The 19,523-nt window shown below is 42.0% G+C and overlaps 1 protein-coding gene across 1 annotated transcript in view; it reads left to right on the top strand.

The window, feature by feature from the left end:
* The first annotated feature begins 8,754 nt into the window (after positions 1-8,754).
* Positions 8,755-19,523, top strand: part of TBX18 (T-box transcription factor 18) — a 29,521-nt gene continuing 18,752 nt past the window's right edge. The window contains exons 1-4 of the mRNA XM_058734624.1: positions 8,755-9,502; positions 10,656-10,860; positions 13,036-13,137; positions 16,126-16,297. Coding sequence (XP_058590607.1) covers positions 8,755-9,502; positions 10,656-10,860; positions 13,036-13,137; positions 16,126-16,297 — 1,227 coding nt within the window. The remainder of the gene's footprint in view (positions 9,503-10,655; positions 10,861-13,035; positions 13,138-16,125; positions 16,298-19,523) is intronic.

Here is a 19,523-nt window from a genome sequence, read left to right as displayed (position 1 = left end):
CCCTTGCCCTATCCAACCTACAGGTCCCGGGGCGCCGTGGCCAGCCGCCTCGCTCCCGGGAAGAACGCGAGGGCTTGGCGGGAGCCGGGGTTCCGGAATGGGGCGTGTGCACTGAGAAGCGAATGCGCAGGCGGGCGCCGGACAGCCAACAACTACGGCGCCGCCGCAGAGAACTTCCCCGGGAGCCACCCTTGATTTCCCGTAAGAAGAGTTAACTGTGAATAGCTAAGACGAATATCCCTTTCAAGTGACTTGAGCAGAGGACCTTCTCCGGGATCCAGACGCTGTGGAGGTTGTTACTCCATGTTCATCACCGCCCCCCCCCCACCCCCGCGTCAAGTTTGCTTCCCTTAGTCCTCTTTGATTTTACACACACACACACACCCCACTGGAGAATTCTCGATGGTGAATTGGAGGGGGGGGGGGGGTCGCTAAGGCGTAGCCATGCCGTTCTCCCCCAACGTGTTGTGCTCCTTTCTAGGATAACTCTGAACTCGGGACCGAGTCAGCGGGTCGCTCGGATCCCCGCGACTAAGCCCCATTCACTTGGGCCAGGCGAGCCCAGCGGCTGCTGAAAGTCGCTGCTGCTTGCTGCGGGCGCGCGGCTCGGAGCGCGCTGCTTCCCGAAGCCGCCCGCGACGCTGATTTATGCTCCAGCGGCTAGCGAAAACCCCAACGCTTTGGCTGGGTTAATTTTTGTCAATTGTTCTTCATCACACTGAGATAGTTTGCAGCTTGAGGCGGGTCTTATTTATCACCCTGCACATTTGAAATACAGTTAGACATAAAAATAACTGACTCTGGGACTCTGGCGCAATATTGGAGCCGTCGGGGAATAATTTGGCTAACTGACTTGGACGTTTCACCTTCTAAACAGAAATGCAACTCTCAGTCAAACTGTAAATCAGATTGTCTTCGGCAATGGGGGGGGGGGGGGAGGCACCAAATCCAGAAGGGAACACAAATAAAATGAAAGAAAACGCACATATTGACCAAAGGAAAAATGAACTTCAGAAATCCAGACTGGATTTTAATTTTAGACGTGGAACCTCATCGGGAATGTTAATTCCTAAATGTTTTACCAGCCAGATCCATCCCAGAAATTCCTAGGGTGCTCCCCGGAAACTGAACTGATTGTTTCATTTCTTATTGTTACTGCTGTTTTTGTTATTGAATGAGAAATGCTTTGGGGGAGCTCTCCTTGAAGAGCTCTAATTATAAATGTTAAGGAGAGGGTGCAGAATGGTTTGGGAAGGAAAGGATGGGAGCTCGAAAGTGACCTAAAACTTGGAAAAGAAGGAAATCAGAAATTGCCCTGGCACTCGCCTTGTTCACAAAGTTCTGTGAACAGATAGAAAAGAATTTGGTATTGTTTTCTGCGCCTCAGCGATTCCTGTCTCCACCTAAGTGGAAGCCCCCAATAATGAAAGCTCAATTTCTTACCGCCCCACATAGACCAAGTGGTTAAAAGTCTGGCCAGGACTAGCCTTCGGTAAGGCAGGAACTGGAAAAAAAAAGAGAGAGAGAGAAAGAGAGAAAATCCATGCAGGTGACCACTCAACAATTGATCACAAAGGGAAACTCAAAACACAACCAAATAAAACTTATGCCCAGAAAGGGCACATCTGCTATCATTCTGCATTATTTCTACCCCAGGTAAATTTCATTCTAGCACACCAAAGTGGGAGATCAGCCTCCGGCTTTCACAGAGCAAATCTGAGGACCGTTTTCTTGACTTGAACCCACAGCGACCTTACCTGTAGGCAGTCGCTCTGCTTTTAGGGTGTTTAAACAAGTATATATTTGTTTAAACTCCTTTTTGACCAAGTTCTTTCACATAACTTGCTTCTAACATTTCTCCAAATAAAGTTGAACAAGAGAGCTGTGACTCTTAAAATCCACAAATTAAATTTAAACTTAAAGATACAACAGGGGGCTTCAGGTAGAAAATTGGAGGGATTATTTTAAAATCACTTTGAAGGTTTAAGTAAAGATACCTTGGTAGTTGCTAGTACTTGGTATCCATCGATAATACTGAATATATAATATTATGATTGCAATCAAAATATGTAGTTTCAAAGGTGTTAAATGAAATAAAATTAAATCTAATCTTTTGATGGAAAAAAGATCAGCGATTTGGTGGGCATTTTTTTTTCCCTCAACAGTAAAGTGAATTGGTGGTGCGTTTTTGACATTTGTGGGATCCAGTTCTTAATCTGGTGGTTTTTCTATCGGCCCCAAGCTGGCTTTCCCCAACTTGACATCTCTGCTTCTTCGAAGAGGGATCTCTCTCAATAAATTCAGACCGCTATGCTGCCGGGCAATACCCCTGTTGTGAGTCATCCTTTGCCAATAGATGGTCTGATGTCCTTTTCAGTATAACCAGCTGGGAAATTAAAACAAGGATGTTTGCTTCTCCACATGTTTATTTATTGGGGTTTTTCCCCCTTTATTCCTAACACATCAAGATGAGTTCTTTCTCATAGAATCCCAAACCACAAATATCTCCAAAAATGTATATTTCAAAAATTAAATCTACAGATGTAATACATACTGTGAACCCTATAAAATGCGTTTACAATGCTGACTTAAAGAAAGAAATTTATAACTTTCATATGTACCTTCCTTGTGCAATAGGCAACTGCCATATGTTTCCGACTTCCATAATTCAGTTTTTTCCTGGACATCTGTAGCAGGTAGTGAGTGCTTCTTAAAGTACATTTTATGTAATATGAGAAGGAACCCGCACCAAAGACTAAAGGTTAACATAAAAAAGCAGAAGTCTTTCTAGAAATGCTAGTTATTCTAAATTTACATCACCTATTACCAATGGCCTGAGATAGGTTTTTTTCCTCCCTCTTTCTTCATGAGGCTGGATTTGGAAATGCAGTATTGTATACTCTGAGGATTCTTTACAAGCAGCATTTCCCAAACATCGAAATGTTTTGGTAGAGTTCCTCTTGTTATTACCATTCTTTAGGCTTTTGTTTGAAGATTCTCATTTGGCTCTTCCTGAAAACCCAGGTTGGAAATGTATTCCAGTAAGCTTATTTTATTTAATGCAAAGTTTAATATTTTTGTATTTCCCCCTATATTTTTAAAGGAAAAAGAACTCTAACCTCTTCATTTTTCATTTATCTCGATTGTTCATGGTACATTTCTTAAAGGATGAGAGAGTTCACACAATTAGAAGTGAAAAGAAAACAAAACCAAAAGTCATGCAGAAACGTCAGTTTGTTGTCAGACTTTTTGCCCACGTGTTCAAATTCAGGCTTCATTCCCAATGCTATTAATATTTTTCTATAGTTTACTTCTTTTTGTGCAATTCCTGTGCTAACTTTAAATTACTCTGGTAAAAATCTTTTCATTCAGCTGAAACTGAAATGTCTCATCTGTCAGTAGAAAAATATGAATAAATTCCAGTCACATTCTTCATTATTTATACTTTCAGCAGGTTATATAAATGCGCACAAAATTTCCACTGTTTAAGAACTTTGGTATCTGCAGTTGTGAAATATGAGAACAGGCCCCAATTTACAGCCAATTAGAGGATGTAATAATTTTTACAAAAAGCTAAAAACCATACCTAGTATTTCTTACATGGAGCCTAGACAGGGATACTTAATTACATTTTCAATTCATTTTAGTAAGCAGCAGATTCAAGATAATCTTGGATTATAGGGAAATAATATTAAACATTTAATTGAAAGAATATGAAGGTATGTATTTTAAAAATCAATTTAAACATAGTATTATATAGCATAAGCTACTAAAATGCCCACTAACTACTTAGAGGATATTATTTAATTTCCCCACTCATTGTCTCAGTTTGATTTATATCCAAATCGACCTGTTGCAATATTGGTATCAGCAACATCCAACTACCCATCTTTAGGTATTCATTTACATCTGGATGTTACCATTACTTCCTTCAAGCCATCTTATATTTGAATCAGGTCTTAGTGATAGAGAAAGTGTGGCCTTTCTCGGACATTTCTGTTACTAACCCCTAACTGTAGGGTTGTGGGAGGAGTGTGAGTCAATGAATGACCAAGTGAAGGCAGCGATTTTTTTCTAGCACAGGATGAAAAATAATTGTAGTATCCTCTGTGGATAGAGAGCAGATACTGCTGGAAATTGGGCATGAACGGGGAAGCTCATTAGCCTAGCAGAGTGAGTCTTGTTATGGACACATCACAGGTCCAACCCCTCCACTTGGTAGGTCAGAGGCATCATTCTCTCCCTTCCTTCTCCTTCTGGATTCTGGAGTGCTTGGAGATGGAGAGGGATGGAGGAAGGAAGCTAAACCTCAGAACACACTCTCCTTCGGGTCTACCAAAACTCTGTACTCCTCTAAGCCCCACCGAGAATGATCCTTGACTTAAAAACCAACACTGCAAGACAATCTCTCTGGGCCCTGAGGAGCCCTGAAGGGCTCTTTGGATAGGCTGCTGGAGTTCTTTTGTAGACGCATTCTGTCTCAGATGATTACAATTGGGAAGAGACTCGTTGTGGAAGAGAAGAATGGTTAACAGTCCTCAACACACGGAGAGGTGCCTGTCTGTGTGTGCCATGAGGGAGCAGTGAGGAACTGCGGTTCTGGATCACTCTCTCCGCGGGGCCTGGGTTTGCAGTAGTAGCCAGAGACTCCACAGAGAAGCCGGCAAAGGAGCAGCCAGACAGACCCTGGCCACCTGAATTTATTCTTGTAGACTTTGGAAGCTGGCAGATTGCAACTTATTATTTTTATTAACCCAAATAAGAGGGAGAGGCAAGAAGAAGAGTATGTACAAGGAGAAAGAAGAGAGTGGGGAAAGTAGGGGAAGGAATGGAGGAGAGAGGGAGCCCTTGCCCAAGTGTGTGGCACAGTCCCGTGATGCTGGGTGGCTTCTGGCATCCGTGGCCCCCAATTAGGATAGGGCTCCTTCCCAGATCAAGTTACAAAAAGTAAGGCAGCCAAATAAGAATCCCTCTTGGTAATTGGATTGGGCCTTCCCTCACGCCGACTCTCCCCTCTATTACTCTATTTCTTGCTAGGCTAGTCTTTTAGCGAATAATAAATGTCTTTCAATGCATGGGAAGGAAGTCCAGATCCTGCCTGTTTGGAAATTCGGAGACAACGTGCTGCGCCTCGAGTTCAGGGCAAAAAACAGACTCTCCTGTATGCCAGGGTAAATCTCTCTGTGTCAGATCTTGAGTCTGGGAAATCAAACATGAGGTTAGAAACTCTTACATCGATTGTCAAGTGTAAAAGAAAGACAAAAACAAAAACAAAAAAAGTCTATTTAGAGAATGAAATCCTGGCTCATAGGGTTTTAAAATTTGGAATTAAAAATAGTTGTTTATAAATAAAGTACAAAAATATAAAATACAGAACGAAATGCAAAAATATAAACAATAGTAGCTTAGGTGAGAAGCAGCAGCAAGCTATCTCCAAACATAGACAGGTATAGAGATAGATATACAGTGCAAGTCTTGGCTAAAATCACAGCAGAAGCCTACAGAAAGAGTGAGCTAAAAAAAAAAAATCTTTCTTAAGGATCCAATTTTAAACTGTGAAAGAAAAAAAAGGAAGGAAGGAAGGAAGAGAGGAAGGAAGAGAGGAAGGAAGGAAGGAAGGAAGGAAGGAAGGAAGGAAGGAAGGAAGGAAAGAAAAGGAAGAGAAAGAAAGAAACGGGACGAACCAGATATGCTTTTTAGCCTACTCCTGCCTTAGTTTTGCTCTCTGGCTGGATACAGATTCCACTAGGTACCATTCTTCCAAACCTGGACATTCAAGGCTCTTATGTACTTTCCCCTCTCGCGGAGTCTCAGAGACAGACCCACGCTGATAATGTTCTTCCCTGGATGACTTTTATTACAAATAGAGCCTGGCTAGTCTTGCCAGAGGCCTGACGGTTTAATTAAGTTTTAATCATTTCCTTAATATAGCACGACCTGGGAACAGGCATTTTCTCTCTTAAAGTGACAGGAGGCGCACGCTCCCTGTACATAGGCTCTCACCCACGTTTACACGCGCGCAGGTGCACACACGCGCATCCGCATACAGGCACGTATAGACAAGTGCACACGGGCGTACTCACGTGCACACAAGCACATACAGACATGTGCACACGCGCACACCTATTCCACCGAGCTTTTTTTCTGAGGATTCGCATCCTGTCCCCGTTTCTTTTGCTCCCTAGACTCGCGACGTGCAAGGCCCTGGCTCGGCCCTGGCACGCGCCAGCCACGCTTTTGAGAAAACGCCTTGTAAGGGCATTGGCTTCGCCATCCCTCGGAAGGCCGCGAATGCACACCCCCCCCCCCCCCTCCCTGCGTGGACTCTGGCCTGCTTTCCTCCTCCCGTCTGGGAGAGGTTCGGCGTCTGCGACTTGCTGCTTTGCGGGGTCGAGTACAGCTGGTCCTGCTAGTTCCGGAAGCCTGATCCACTTTCAGCGCGACTCCCAGGCTGCGAGCGGCAGTGCGGACTCTACCGCTATGGTTCCCAAAGCCCAGTCTGGACCTAGACTAAAGGGACCAACGCTTCCTCCTGCCCTCGGCGCCCAGCGCACACCTGGATTATCTCTATCTGACATCCTGGGTGTCTGTGAGGTCCATCTTTCCAGCTGGTCGTCTATGTGGACGCAAGTTCTCCCATGTCTGTGGGTTCCGGGGTCTGTGTCCCTTTCTGCCCCAGGTAAAGGTGAAAGAAGGGACAGAGAGATAGTGGAGGCCTTGGAGCTGCGTGATCCGGAGAGCGCCCTTGCAAGCGCTCTAGTCCCTCCTACATGAGTTTGAGCTTCGGAGCATATAAATGGACAAGAACCCGTCTACAAAGCAAGCTTCGCGTCTGAAAATTGCGTTCCTCCTGCGGCCTCAGGTTTCTCAGGATGAGCCACTCTCTCGGGCCACTGGGCCGGAGTAGGCCTGAGAGCCCCGGCGACTCCACCCATGGGCCTCAAACACTCCTCCGAGGTCTCAAGGGCTGCTCAAAGGAGCCGTGGGTCGCTCCTTCGCGTCATCAAGATCCTGGGCCTGGAGCTGGGCGCTCGTACCTCGCACGCTGCCAATGCCGGCTTCAGACGCCCAGTGCGCGGAGCTCCCGGAGCAGCCTCCAGCCGCATTTGCGCACCCCCCTTCCGCCCTCACTCCCAGCCCAAGCCCTCCAGGTGAACCCTGTGCTCTCCCAGGCCCGCTTCCCCTTCCGCCAGGCTTCAGAAATCGGGTTAGCGCTTACATTTTAGGCTGTATTACCCGCCTGGGGCGCCCTCCGGGGTCTGCACTGCTCCAGACTGTGCAAAGACTTCTTTTACAAATGCAAAACATCTCCTTCCACTTGAATCTGTTTCTTAAGCATTTAAAAAAGCCCTCTTCCGCGAGGGTGTTGCCGAGTCGTTTTTGACTCAGGTTGCTGTGGCCCCGCAGGGCGGCGAGTTCGTGGATAACCGAGGGCACCGCCTGCTCAGGTTCCTTCTCTTCTAGAAGGTTACCTCAGAGGAACCGCGTATTCCCGGGAGCTACGGTACAAAGATTTCAGTGGCGAAAGCTACTCCCTGTATTACTCTACTGAAAGTTTAGAGAGAAGTCGGAGATAATGAAGAACCCAGCAGTTGTAGAAGTTGAATTGAGCGAGCGAGCAAACAACAGCCCTTTGTTGTGTCTTTTATACCAAAGATTTAAGAGTAATATGTATTAGGAATTTTATTCTACACGAAATTTGCTCTCTTTACACCAAACGCATTTGGGGTTTGACAAAAAAATCGAGTTGAAAGTACAAACAGTACAGATGCATGTTTGGTGTTATTCAATTAAAAAGCGTTTTTTTTTTTTAATTTGTCTTGAAGAAACAAGTTGACTCTTTAAAAAACTGAGAAAAGAAGTGGCAAATTTTCTAAAGCAGGACAAATATGGAGTTAGGTTAAATTACAGAAACTTTTTTAAAAAGCCGCAATGGAAATTTTATCGTGCCTTAAAACTGATTTCATCGTGCGAAGTTTTGGGGTTTTGAAGCTAAGTCCTTATCATTGAAGCCACACAGAATTAAAATCCTAAGACTTACGTTTTGAAATTAATTATCATACTTTGAGAGGAAAGGGAGGCTTCAGAAAGGGCGTGCTTTTACAGACTAGTAAATATGAGAGACTAAGCGATAATGTAAAAAAAGTTCGCTCTCTTAAATATAAAGGACTTAAATATATCTTGAATTCCCACACGTTCCCCCAAAAAAATCCGCTAAGTAAAACACAAGTAAAGAAACAAACATAAATAAGCAACCCTAGTGCCATTCGTGGCACAGAATGGGCGCTACTAAAGGCAGGAATGTTTAAATGAGGAATGTTAAATGAGAAAAGGCGGGCTTCGTGGCTGTGAATTAATTGTCTCCACCCGAAAATGTTGCGAGTTGTAGCAAAATTAAGTGATAAGGGAGTCGGACTGGAGTTTAAGGTTTTTTGGAAGAGTCTTGATATTCTAACTTTGGTGACCAACTCGGTTTAAAGCCAGGAGCCTCACACTTTCCAAGTCTAGGTGAGGAAAACTAGAGACTCAGGGGCTGGAATGGGTTAAGGCAGCCAGAAAGACTGGGTTCAGCGCCCGCGGCTGGCACTTCCAAGCCAGACGGCGGCGCTTTTCACTCTTTTTTTTTTTTTTTTCCTCCTGCAACCTTGTAAGGAAGTGGGCGCGGGCTGCGCGGAGTCGGCACCTCCTGATTGGCTGGGCTGCCAGATGATTGACATGGCCTCAGACTCCACCCCTGCCGCTTTATTGACACTAATGAGCAAGTTCTTCCCACCGCTCTCCTGCTTGGAAGTGCTGACAGATCAAGGCAACAAATTTCAATTACAATCCCTAATTTGTGTCCGCAGAGTGTTTTTTACCCATGGTAGTCCTCTCTGGCGCATCAGTCGAAGCAGATCTTGGAGCAGCAGGAGGAGGTGGAGGGGGTGGGAGCGAAGGAGTGCATCAGTGAGAGAGCGCGCGCGAGAGATCGAGGGAAGGAAACTTGGCGGGCGCGTCGCTGGTTCCTCGGATCCCAACCCAAGCGAGAAAGAGGAAACGCCAAATTTGTTTTTGCCCGCGGCGGGGAAGGGGCCAGATCGGCCTGCGGGAGGCCCCGAGAGCCGTTCAAATTTTGGTGGGGGAGTAGAGCGAGTGTGTGCGTGTGCCCGCTTGAGTGTATATGCGCGAGGGGCGGGCGGGCGCCAGGCGGCGGGGATGGCCGAGAAGCGGAGGGGCTCGCCGTGCAGCATGCTAAGCTTGAAGGCGCACGCCTTCTCGGTGGAGGCGCTGATAGGCGCCGAGAAGCAGCAACAGCTTCAGAAGAAGCGACGAAAGCTGGGCGCGGAAGAGGCTGCGGGGGCCGTAGATGACCGAGGCTGTAGCCGCGGCAGTGGCGCCGGTGAAAAGGGATCCTCTGAGGGAGACGAAAACGCTGCACTCCCGCCACCGGCCGGGGCGGTATCCGGGCCCGCCCGGAGCTGCGCAGACCTGGAACGGAGCTGCGGCTCCCGGGGAGCCGTGGGTGAGTCGGCCCTTTCCCGCCTAACTTCTTCCCCGCGCGTCCCTCCCGGTCCCGCGGGGAATCTGAACTTCGGCGAGTAGTAGGAGTGCGCGCGCGCGGTACCCGTCCGTGCCTGAGGCAATTCTGCCACCAGCGCGTTGGCTTTGGGTGTCCCGGCGCGAAGCTCACAGCCGCCCTGGCCGCTCTCGCCATTCAACTCTGGTCGCCCTCCAGAAGGTTAAAATGCCGCTCCTAGCCTAGCATTTCAGGCTGCCACAGCCCACTTGGCGACCCGCGCCCTCAGCCGCTGCTCTTTTCGGCTCTTGGCGGCGTAGGGCTTTGCCTTCCGCATCTGCCTCCCTTGGGGTTCCAGCCAATGGGTGCTCTTTTTTCTTTCCTAACTTTTAAAAACAAGGGGGTGGGGGGAGCGACGGCATAACCCCCCCCCGAAACCGGAACGAATGCCCTAAACAGTTTAGGCAAACCAGGAAGAGGGCGGTGTATTTGCAAACGTGGTTTCCCGAGGGGTAGCCGAACCCTTCCCTTCCCCTCTGGATTCCCGACACCAAGGCCGACGGCCACCGTGGGCTGGCTTTTAGCTCCCTTCTCATCCCTTCGCTGCTTGGCTAAGGAGTTCAGGGCGGTCGGGGAGTTTGGCGGGAGTGGAGTCTGAAGAGCTTTCTAGAAGATGCCTCCGGCCGGGCCCAAAGCGAGCCGCCTCGGAAGCCTAACGGGAAGGGAGGCCCAGGCACTCCGGACCAGGGATCCAGACGCCAGGCGGTTTTGCATCGTGCGTTTCGGGTTTGCCGGGGTTTGCACTGGGGGTCTGGACTCCGGAACCCATTTCAGACTCTTTTGGGCACTTATCTAGACCCTGGCAGCGGCGCGAAACTTACTTTGGGGCCTTGACCAGGCGGAGGCCCGGAGGGAGGAGTGGACGCGGCCCTCGTGCCTTGGGACTCTGGGGTTCCGCTTGCACGTCGAGTCCCTTTGGTAGGCAGAGCGGTTGTCTACTCGTGGACCAGTTTGTTAGAAGAATCCGAAGGCACGAAAGCTCCCCCTTTTTTCCTGGTCCTTTTGGTCTCCCCAGCCGCCCTCCAGGAGTCAGTCTCCCCTTTCGACTTCCCCTCTCAAAGCCCTCACTAGTTACCCCTCTTTGCCCTTTGCTGCCCAGGCGGCTGTGAGGACGGCTTCCTGCAGGGCGCTTCCCCGCTGGCGTCCCCCGGAGGATCCCCGAAGGGGTCCCCCGCGCCCGCCCTGGCACGGCCGGGGACCCCGCTGCCCTCGCCGCAGGCCCCGCGGGTGGATCTGCAGGGAGCAGAGCTCTGGAAGCGCTTTCACGAGATCGGCACGGAGATGATCATCACCAAGGCGGGCAGGTAAAGGGCGATCTGTCGCGAACGCCCCGGCCCTGGCCTCACCCCACGATGGGTTAGGAAATAGGAGGGCCTGCAGAGCTGTGGAGTCTCTGGTTAGCACTTTTGTACGGACAAGACAAGGCCCGGGTTGTGGTTCACTTTTGAGACTGGCTTTGCCTGCCCACACCGCAGTGCAATCGGTGAGGGGCACAGCCCCGCCGCCTTCTTGGATGTTAGGGAGAAAATCACTGTCCCCGCCGAAGCGGTGGCTGTTGCGGTTGATACTCCGTGTGCTGGGTAGTTCCAAATTCGTGGTTCTGTTTACGTCTGTCCATGCATTTATTTAGGCTCTGGTTATCGATTCCGAAACTACGGAACAGACGACTCTCCTTAACCCGTCCTTTTTTAAAAAGCGCAGTTTACTCTTTAGAAAACTATAATTTGCTTCTTTTTTAAAAAAGATTCCGGACTTCCAAGTTGGTTCTTTATCAAAAGATTTCCTAGCAATGTAAGAACGTCTTGTGCTATTTTGATATTACATTAGAGTGAAAAGTTACTGGAATTATCAGTAATACATGTACAGTCGCTGCAAAAATAATTACCCGGTTTTTAAAAACCATTCTGTTGGTGGATCCAGTTACATGGTTCCATTTTTTTTCTAAATGAAATCTAACACATTCGCCTAAATTTGTTGAAGGATACCACACACGCAAAAATGTAAGAAGTTGTATCTGTTTTTTGAAAATGTGAAATTTGCACACTCATTAGTAAAATAAATAGTTTTGTTGGGCAGATACCATTAATTTGAGGGAAGCACAGACGTCTTTGCATGTTAAAGTTTTCAGTTCATTAGTGCAGTGAAATCTATGAATAATATCTTCTTAAAAAAGAACTTTAAAAAGTACAGCAACTCTTTCAGGGACTACACATGGCAAAAACCTGGATAGCATAAAAGTATCCAAACTTATTAGAAATTACAAAAACATATTTTATTGAATCCATATGCTACCTTCTACATTTTCACAGAGCTTTTATTAATGATCCAAATTCAGTCTTCAACAACACAAAGCAACAGTTGTCTTATAAAGGATGTAGTTAAAGACCTTTACTCTTTATCTTACAGGTGCACTGAAATAACACTAAAACAGCAGCATATTAAACTGTTCTCATGCCTAGTTAGGAATAATGGACTTTCTTTACTCTGGAAGTGGTCTTAAATGGCATTAGTGTTATAGAAAAAGTTTTTAGTAAATAACAGTACTAAAATTTGTGTTACAAGGTTAAATTAGCAAAAATTAGATTAACTGGCAGGGTCTTAGGCATAAATCTCTAGATGAAAGTTTAAAAAAGAGAACTGCTCTATTTGTTTTTTAATATACAATAATTTACTGTTATACTCATGCTACTGTATCCTTTTTAAAGGATAGCTGAGTGTACTTTAGCATCTCTGATATGCATCTCTGATATGCATCTCTGGGAAGCCTAGAGAAATGCAGATTTTCATTTGTTTTAATTAGCAAAGTTTGAGTAAGTGCAGCTAAATAGGAAAGTATTTCCAGGGTATAGTGGGGGAAGGAATGATTTGGTAAATATACATTGTGTTTAGTTTCTGCTTTCAATAAAGAAGTTTTACTATACCTTTCAAATTTAGAGCAACTTTTGCACTTCACCTTTACCATGCTGCAGACAGGAAGTCCTGTCTCAATAAAGAACATATTGTTTGGTTATAGCATGGCACATTGGCTCCTTGTGGTTTTTTATAACCCTTTTAAAATTTCACATTATAATATATTTTATCACTTGTACAAATTCAGATTTTCTATTTCTACCATTTGGAACGTTTTATTATTCGTATTATTAAAGTAAATATGCTTATTGATTTTTGTTTAAGACATAAGCTGCTTTTTTTTTTTAGTGCTGTTACTCCTTCAGTGTACAGTTCTTTTCCTTTTAAGCTGTACTGACATTTCAGTAAACACAGTGCATGACAGTGTACAACAAATTGTATTTAAAAGCCTCAGTTTTGATGTGTCCTGTATTCTGATTCTTTGAATTACATTACCAAAGTGAATGCTACAAATTTTTCCGTATGAAAACAGAGAGGTTTCCCTAGGTTTCATGGCTTATTCATTGTCCATGCCTAATCACAAACAAAAACAAAACGCATAACCTCTTTCCTCCCCTCCGTATGCATAGGCGCATGTTTCCAGCAATGAGAGTGAAGATCTCAGGACTAGATCCTCACCAGCAATATTACATTGCCATGGACATTGTGCCAGTGGACAACAAAAGATACAGGTACAGTGATCAGATGGATACAAGAGGATAAGAAAATGCTAGGAGTTTACAGGCTATGCCTGTTTCATCTGTGATAACTATGTTTGTTTCCAGAAGCCTGTAGAATTTCTAGATCTATAACCCAACTCCTGACAGTTCCAGTACCCCAGATGGTGCCTTCTCTTACAGTAAATGTGGAAACTTAAATTTTGTTTTGCTTTTAACAGATATAGAAGAAGTGTTTTTTAAGTATTGATAAATTTAAATAAAGGCTAGTTTAGTGTTGCTAAACTGTGTCTTTTATAATGATTCACTTTTCAATTAGGATTTTGAGAGGAAATGTTAAATTTGTAGGTATACATAATATTCAACGAAATGTTTCATTTTCTTTGTGATTGTTTTGATCTTTAAAGAAATTCCCTTTACCTTGTTATGTTCAAAATCATAATTGTTGGTAGGCTTTTTTCCTTTAATATTAGAAAATTATTGAGGATTTTTATAATTTAGGAAATAGAATCTCCTAATTCATTACGATATTAGGACATCTTTAAACTGGTAATGAATTTGTTAACTGTTGTTTTTTGGTTAGTAGTTAACACAGTAGATTTAAAAAGAATGTTGTAATATTTAGATTTTGAAAGACTATATATTTATTTGGATATCAGGTAAAGTTGGAAAAGATACACATTCTTCAGTTTCAAACCTACCTCTGCTCTTTTTCTTCTGCAAATAAGCCAATCAGCAGTTTTCAATGACAATGCTTTTTACTTTCCTGAGGAGTTAAAAATGCTAACATTTAAAAAAGGAAATTTCGAGTAGAAGATCAGAAGATGCTGCTTTAAATTTTGTTCTTCTTTGTTTCTATGTATTTTTTAATTTTTATAAACAGCTAGAGCATTTAGTAAGTTTTTTAATGAAGTCAGATTTGGTTTTCATCATTTTTAAAATTTAGGGAGTACTTTTTTGAAACAGGCTTATCATGTCAAAAGTATGTAGATTCAATTAGTACAGGCACACATGGAATGCTAAAAGAATGGGTAATAAAAAAGACAGTTTTATTATTTGTGTTTTGTATTGTTACTGATTTTAATTAAACAACTCATTAAAGAGTTTGCTAAAATTATCTACTACGTGGTAGAAGCTAGAAGGCATTTAGTCTTTAAATATACTTGGTTTAAAAATCCATATTCTAATTTGGCTTTTGTGTTGAGAAAGATAATGTAATTCTTAATGAGCTTAGAAATTATTCCTTTCTCTTCCAAACTTCTCTCCTATTTCTCCAAATATCTTTCATGTATTTTGGGTGGTTTCTTTGACTTAATTGATTCTTATTATTCTCACATAAAGCAAGAAAATTTGCTAGTATAGTATTTGCAAGTATAGTATTAAGATGTCAAATTTTGAAAGATCAAATTGTAAATCATTAATTTGTTTTCACTTACAATGCTTACCAAGAAGTTTGGTTTTAGCAGTTGTATTAAGAATGTTTCACAAAGAATATGTAACATGTAATGTGTATTCTCTTGGTGGGTGTGGATTTTTTTGGAATAACTGTAGTGCAGTTTTTTTCTTGAATTTCTAAGATTTGCATTTTATTTTCTAACTTTTTTAGGAGTAGTAGAAAAAATGTTTTGGTTATTTTCTGCTATCAAAGAGTGATATTTGATTGTTAAAAATACTTGTGATTTATTGTAATGTAAAATTAATATTCACAAAAGCCTAATTCATTATACCAATTCAGGGAAATTTTTAAAAATTATTTTTAATTTTGTGATTATATATTTTTCCCCCAAGGAAAGGAATTAAAGAATAGAAGGCATATTGAGCTCAAAAGAGAGTAAAATATATGACATTAGTTGAAACAGAGAGCCTTACCAGAGATGTTATGAAAATCTGTCATGCTATTTCTAAAAGAAATTTGCATAAAACACCGGTAGAATTCTGAGACTATTCACAAATTATTGCTTTAAATTGTATGTCATATTTTAAAATACAAATGGAAGGAAAACACCTAAGTATGTAATTTCATTTTATGCCCTTTTCTAAGTGAATCATATACTAGTTCTAGTTTTTGAATTAGCGAATTTTATATTAACATTAATAAATGATAATCTGAATATAGGATTGAATATTATGATCTTATTTATTACCTAAAACATTATTATTTAAATGTATTGTTCTTATGGAGTCAATATATTTGAAACACTTAAATGAACAGAAGAGTATGTTTGGTCTCTTAATTTGAAAAGTAATATTAATTAGATATGCCCTTATTTTCAAAGTTTGATGTGTATTTTTATTAGTGGAATTTGAAAACTGAAGAATTTTCTTATAAGGGTTGAGAAAGAGAAATATAGGCTATAAAGACCTACATTTTTTCATCATACAAAATTTTTAAGTTAAACTTAATACATTATCTGCAATTTTTAGCTTAATTGAATTAGAAAAATGTTCTAAATGATAATAGCTAAACTTTTTTTCTAAGAAAATGAAAGTATGGAACTTTTGACAGTTTCCCCTTGCCTTTCTACCATTGACCTCATCAGCCTGTACATTCCTAAAATGGGAAGTGGTCTTAAAGGAAGTGGGGCACTTTAAAGGTATAGCTCTCAAGGTGTTTTGAGATTCACTTAAAGGTGAGCTTGACAACTTAATAGTTTCTTCATGTCAAATGAATATCCAGATGAAAAATGGAAAATATCAGTATGCAGATGGAATGTCTAGTGTGAATAAGTGTGAATCATAAGAATGAAGATACTTGAATTTATGGTGGTGATAGTGTGCATAAACCCTTAACACATCACTTGCTCTGAAAGGTCTGTAAACCACGGCTGCCTCCGAGAGTTTTTTGAAAAGTGCTTGAAATGTTATTTTATGTGTATTGGATATAAAGAGCAAATTGTTTTTTAGACTTAAAAAAAATAAGATATTCAGTTTGTCTGATTCTACTGACTTGGAAATTCCAAGAAAGCAATATTCTATATACTGAGCCTTGTCATTGCCTTCTAGGTATGTTTACCACAGCTCTAAATGGATGGTGGCGGGTAATGCTGACTCCCCTGTGCCACCACGGGTGTACATTCATCCGGACTCGCCTGCCTCTGGGGAGACTTGGATGAGACAAGTGATCAGCTTTGACAAGCTGAAGCTCACCAACAATGAACTGGATGACCAAGGCCATGTGAGTAGATGGCTTCCCTAAGGTGCCACCATTGGTGGTGTAGACATATATGTACTGTGTCTGACTGAATGGCATGAACTTCTCTCAGATCATAATATTCCTCTCTTGGTTGGTCAGCATGTGCTTAATCTGTGCAAAATCAAGGTTATATCTGCATCAGAGACTACGCCTGTGGCCTGAAGCATATCCTATGAAACATTTAATAGGTTAAAACTAGATACTGCATTTGTATTAAAATTAAAGAATCTCAGGCAGACTTTTTTAGCCAAAACATATGTTTGTAACCCTATAAGGTGCTAATTATTATGGTCTGACTATGAATACTTAGGAGTTGGGTCAACAGGGATAATGGTTTATTGTGTCCTGCCTGCATCTAGCTCTTTTCCCTCTTGAAGCTTATTGCTTCTCAGTAATGGTCCAGGCTTACACTATTTGTGTCCTATTTTTATAATCTCATCTAATGTGTCAAAATGTTACAGTAACAATTCTTTTTAGTCTTAAAATTGCTGAAACATATGTAAATCAAAGTCAGTCATTCCAATAATGTAGTGATTTTTAACGCCTTATTGTTATGCAATATTATTCGTAGGCAATATTTCCACCTTATTATTTTAATAAATAAGTAACTCTGGATACATGCTGATTTCCATCAAAAGCTAGCATTTCTATTAGGTTTTTGTTATTTGAGAGGGTTTTGATTGAGGCAGGATTGAAATATCTTTTGAAGAACACATCATACATAAAAGGAATATCGAATATCAACTAGTTCATTTCTCAAAGTGTAACATAAAGATAGCATATTTATAAGCAAATCTTTTCAAATAAAAATGCAAACTGTCGGGGCGCCTGGGTGGCGCAGTCGGTTAAGCGTCCGACTTCAGCCAGGTCACGATCTCGCGGTCCGTGAGTTCGAGCCCCGCGTCGGGCTCTGGGCTGATGGCTCGGAGCCTGGAGCCTGTTTCCGATTCTGTGTCTCCCTCTCTCTCTGCCCCTCCCCCGTTCATGCTCTCTCTCTGTCCCAAAAATAAAAAATAAAAAAAAAAAAAATGCAAACTGTCATAACCTAGTAATACACTTATGACGGGGTATGATTTGTAAACTGCTAGATAGTATCTTAAGCAATGACCTTAAAAACATTCAAGTATAAATTTCATTGTGGTACAAATTCAGTATCTAGATTTTTAAGACACATCTATTTTACATTGCTTTTGTTTGTTTGTTGCCTTTTATGATTGAAAACAAAATCAGAGGGCTTCATTGGTCTGACTCTTGATCTCAGCTAAGGTCTTGATCTCAGTGTTCTGAGTTCAGGCCCCACAGTGGTGGGTGTGAAGCCTACTTAAAAAAAAAAAAAAATCAGAAAAGCAACATAGTAGATTTCATTTCTGATTCCAACTTCATGCTCTGTATTTTAGTGCAGTAGTTATTTCTGTTTTTATTCTTTATTTACACAGTCAAGTTGTAACAGTTTTCACTTGACTTCAGGGAAGGAACACTAGTTTCTTCTGTCTCATTGAGGGAGCGGACTGAAATATTGCCAGCCAGCCTGTTCATTGAGGGGTCTTTTGTTTTTGGAATAGAAAATTTAAAAATAGGGGCGCCTGGGTGGTTCAGTTGCTTGAGTGTCGGACTTCAGCTCAGGTAATGATCTCACTGTGAGTTCAAGCCCGCGTCAGGCTCTGTGCTGACAACTCAGAGCTTGGAGCCTGCTTCGGATTCTGGGTCTCCTCTCTCTGCCCCTCCCGTGCTCATGCTCTGTCTCTCTCTGTCTCTCAATAATAAATAAACGTTAAACAATTTTTTTTTAATTTAAAAATAATACTGTTAAGTGTGACTTGTTTTCAAAAGCTTAAGTATCTTCTACTTTTCAGAGTCCTACAGTTTAAGAATATATCTTTTAAAGAGATAATTGGGTCTAAAAACTATACACTGTCATATATAAGGTACATACTTCTTTCAGTAATTTAAATCACTTTCTAATTCTAAATTTTTCACATCAGGTAACTGGCTTTATATCTAATACTTAATGTATCTGCAATATTTGATGTAGATATGGTAATTTATCTATATAATTTAAAGTTTGTAATCTCATTAGACTTTCTGTCAAACAGTATTCTCCAGAGGAACAGAACCAGTAGAATGTGTATAAATATATACATAGAGAGAGATTTATTTAAGGAATTGGCTCACATAATTGTGGGGGCTGGTAGGTCCCAGAACTACAGCAGCAGGCTGGAGACCCAGGGAAGAGTTGATCCTGCATCTCAAGCATGAAGGCAGTCTCAAAGCAGGATTCCTTTTTCCTCAGGGGACCTCAGTCTGTTTCTTTTAAGGCCTTCAACTGATTGAATAAAGCTCACCCACATTATGGAGGGTAATCTGCTTTACTCAAAGTCTACTGACTTAAATATTAACCTTGTCTAAAAAATAACTTCACTGGGACACCTGGGTGGCTCAGTCAGTTGAATGTTTGACTCTCGATTTTGGCTTAGGTCTTGTCATGGTTTGTGAGTTTGAGTTTGACTCCCGCATTGGGCTCTGCACTGACAGCATGGAGCCTGCTTGGGATTCTCTGTCTCCCTGTCTCTCTGCCTCTCCCCTACTTGCCCTAATGCTCTCTCTCTCAAAAATAAATAAATAAACTTAAAAAAATTTACAAATTCCTTCATAGCAACATCCAGACTGTGTTTGCCCAAATATCTAGGGAACATGGACTAGCCAAGTTGACACATAAAATTAATCATCACATAGCATTTGTTTAAACACAAAAGAATACATTGCAATTGAAATTCAATTGCTTATACCTAAATAATTATAATATTTCACTTTTATGAAAAACAAAAACATAGAAAACAGTAAAAATCTAGAGAAATGTGTCATCTATCAATGAAATTTTTCTTTTAAGGTTATGGCAGGATGTAATATTTTAATACAGGGTAGGTAATTAATGAGTGTGGGAAACAGGGAGATAAAGATATGTACCTATTTTGGAAGCAAGAAAATTGCCTTTGTACATGGTAAAAATGTATGAATCAGTTGATACTAGAGGAGAATGTAGGAGGGAAGATGCTCTTTTCCATTATTTATCTTTAAAAAATTATATCTTTTTAAATTTATTTTTATTAATTTTTTTCAAGTTTATTTTAGAGAGAGAGAGAGAGACACACATGGAATGGGTGGGGGAGGGGCAGAGGGAGAAACAGAATCTGAAGCAGGCCCCAAGCTC

This window comes from Neofelis nebulosa, chromosome 6 (assembly GCF_028018385.1).
Source record: "Neofelis nebulosa isolate mNeoNeb1 chromosome 6, mNeoNeb1.pri, whole genome shotgun sequence".
NCBI lineage: Eukaryota > Metazoa > Chordata > Mammalia > Carnivora > Felidae > Neofelis > Neofelis nebulosa.
Note: the sequence above shows the minus strand (reverse complement) of the source record. Positions and strands in the feature narration are given on the sequence as shown.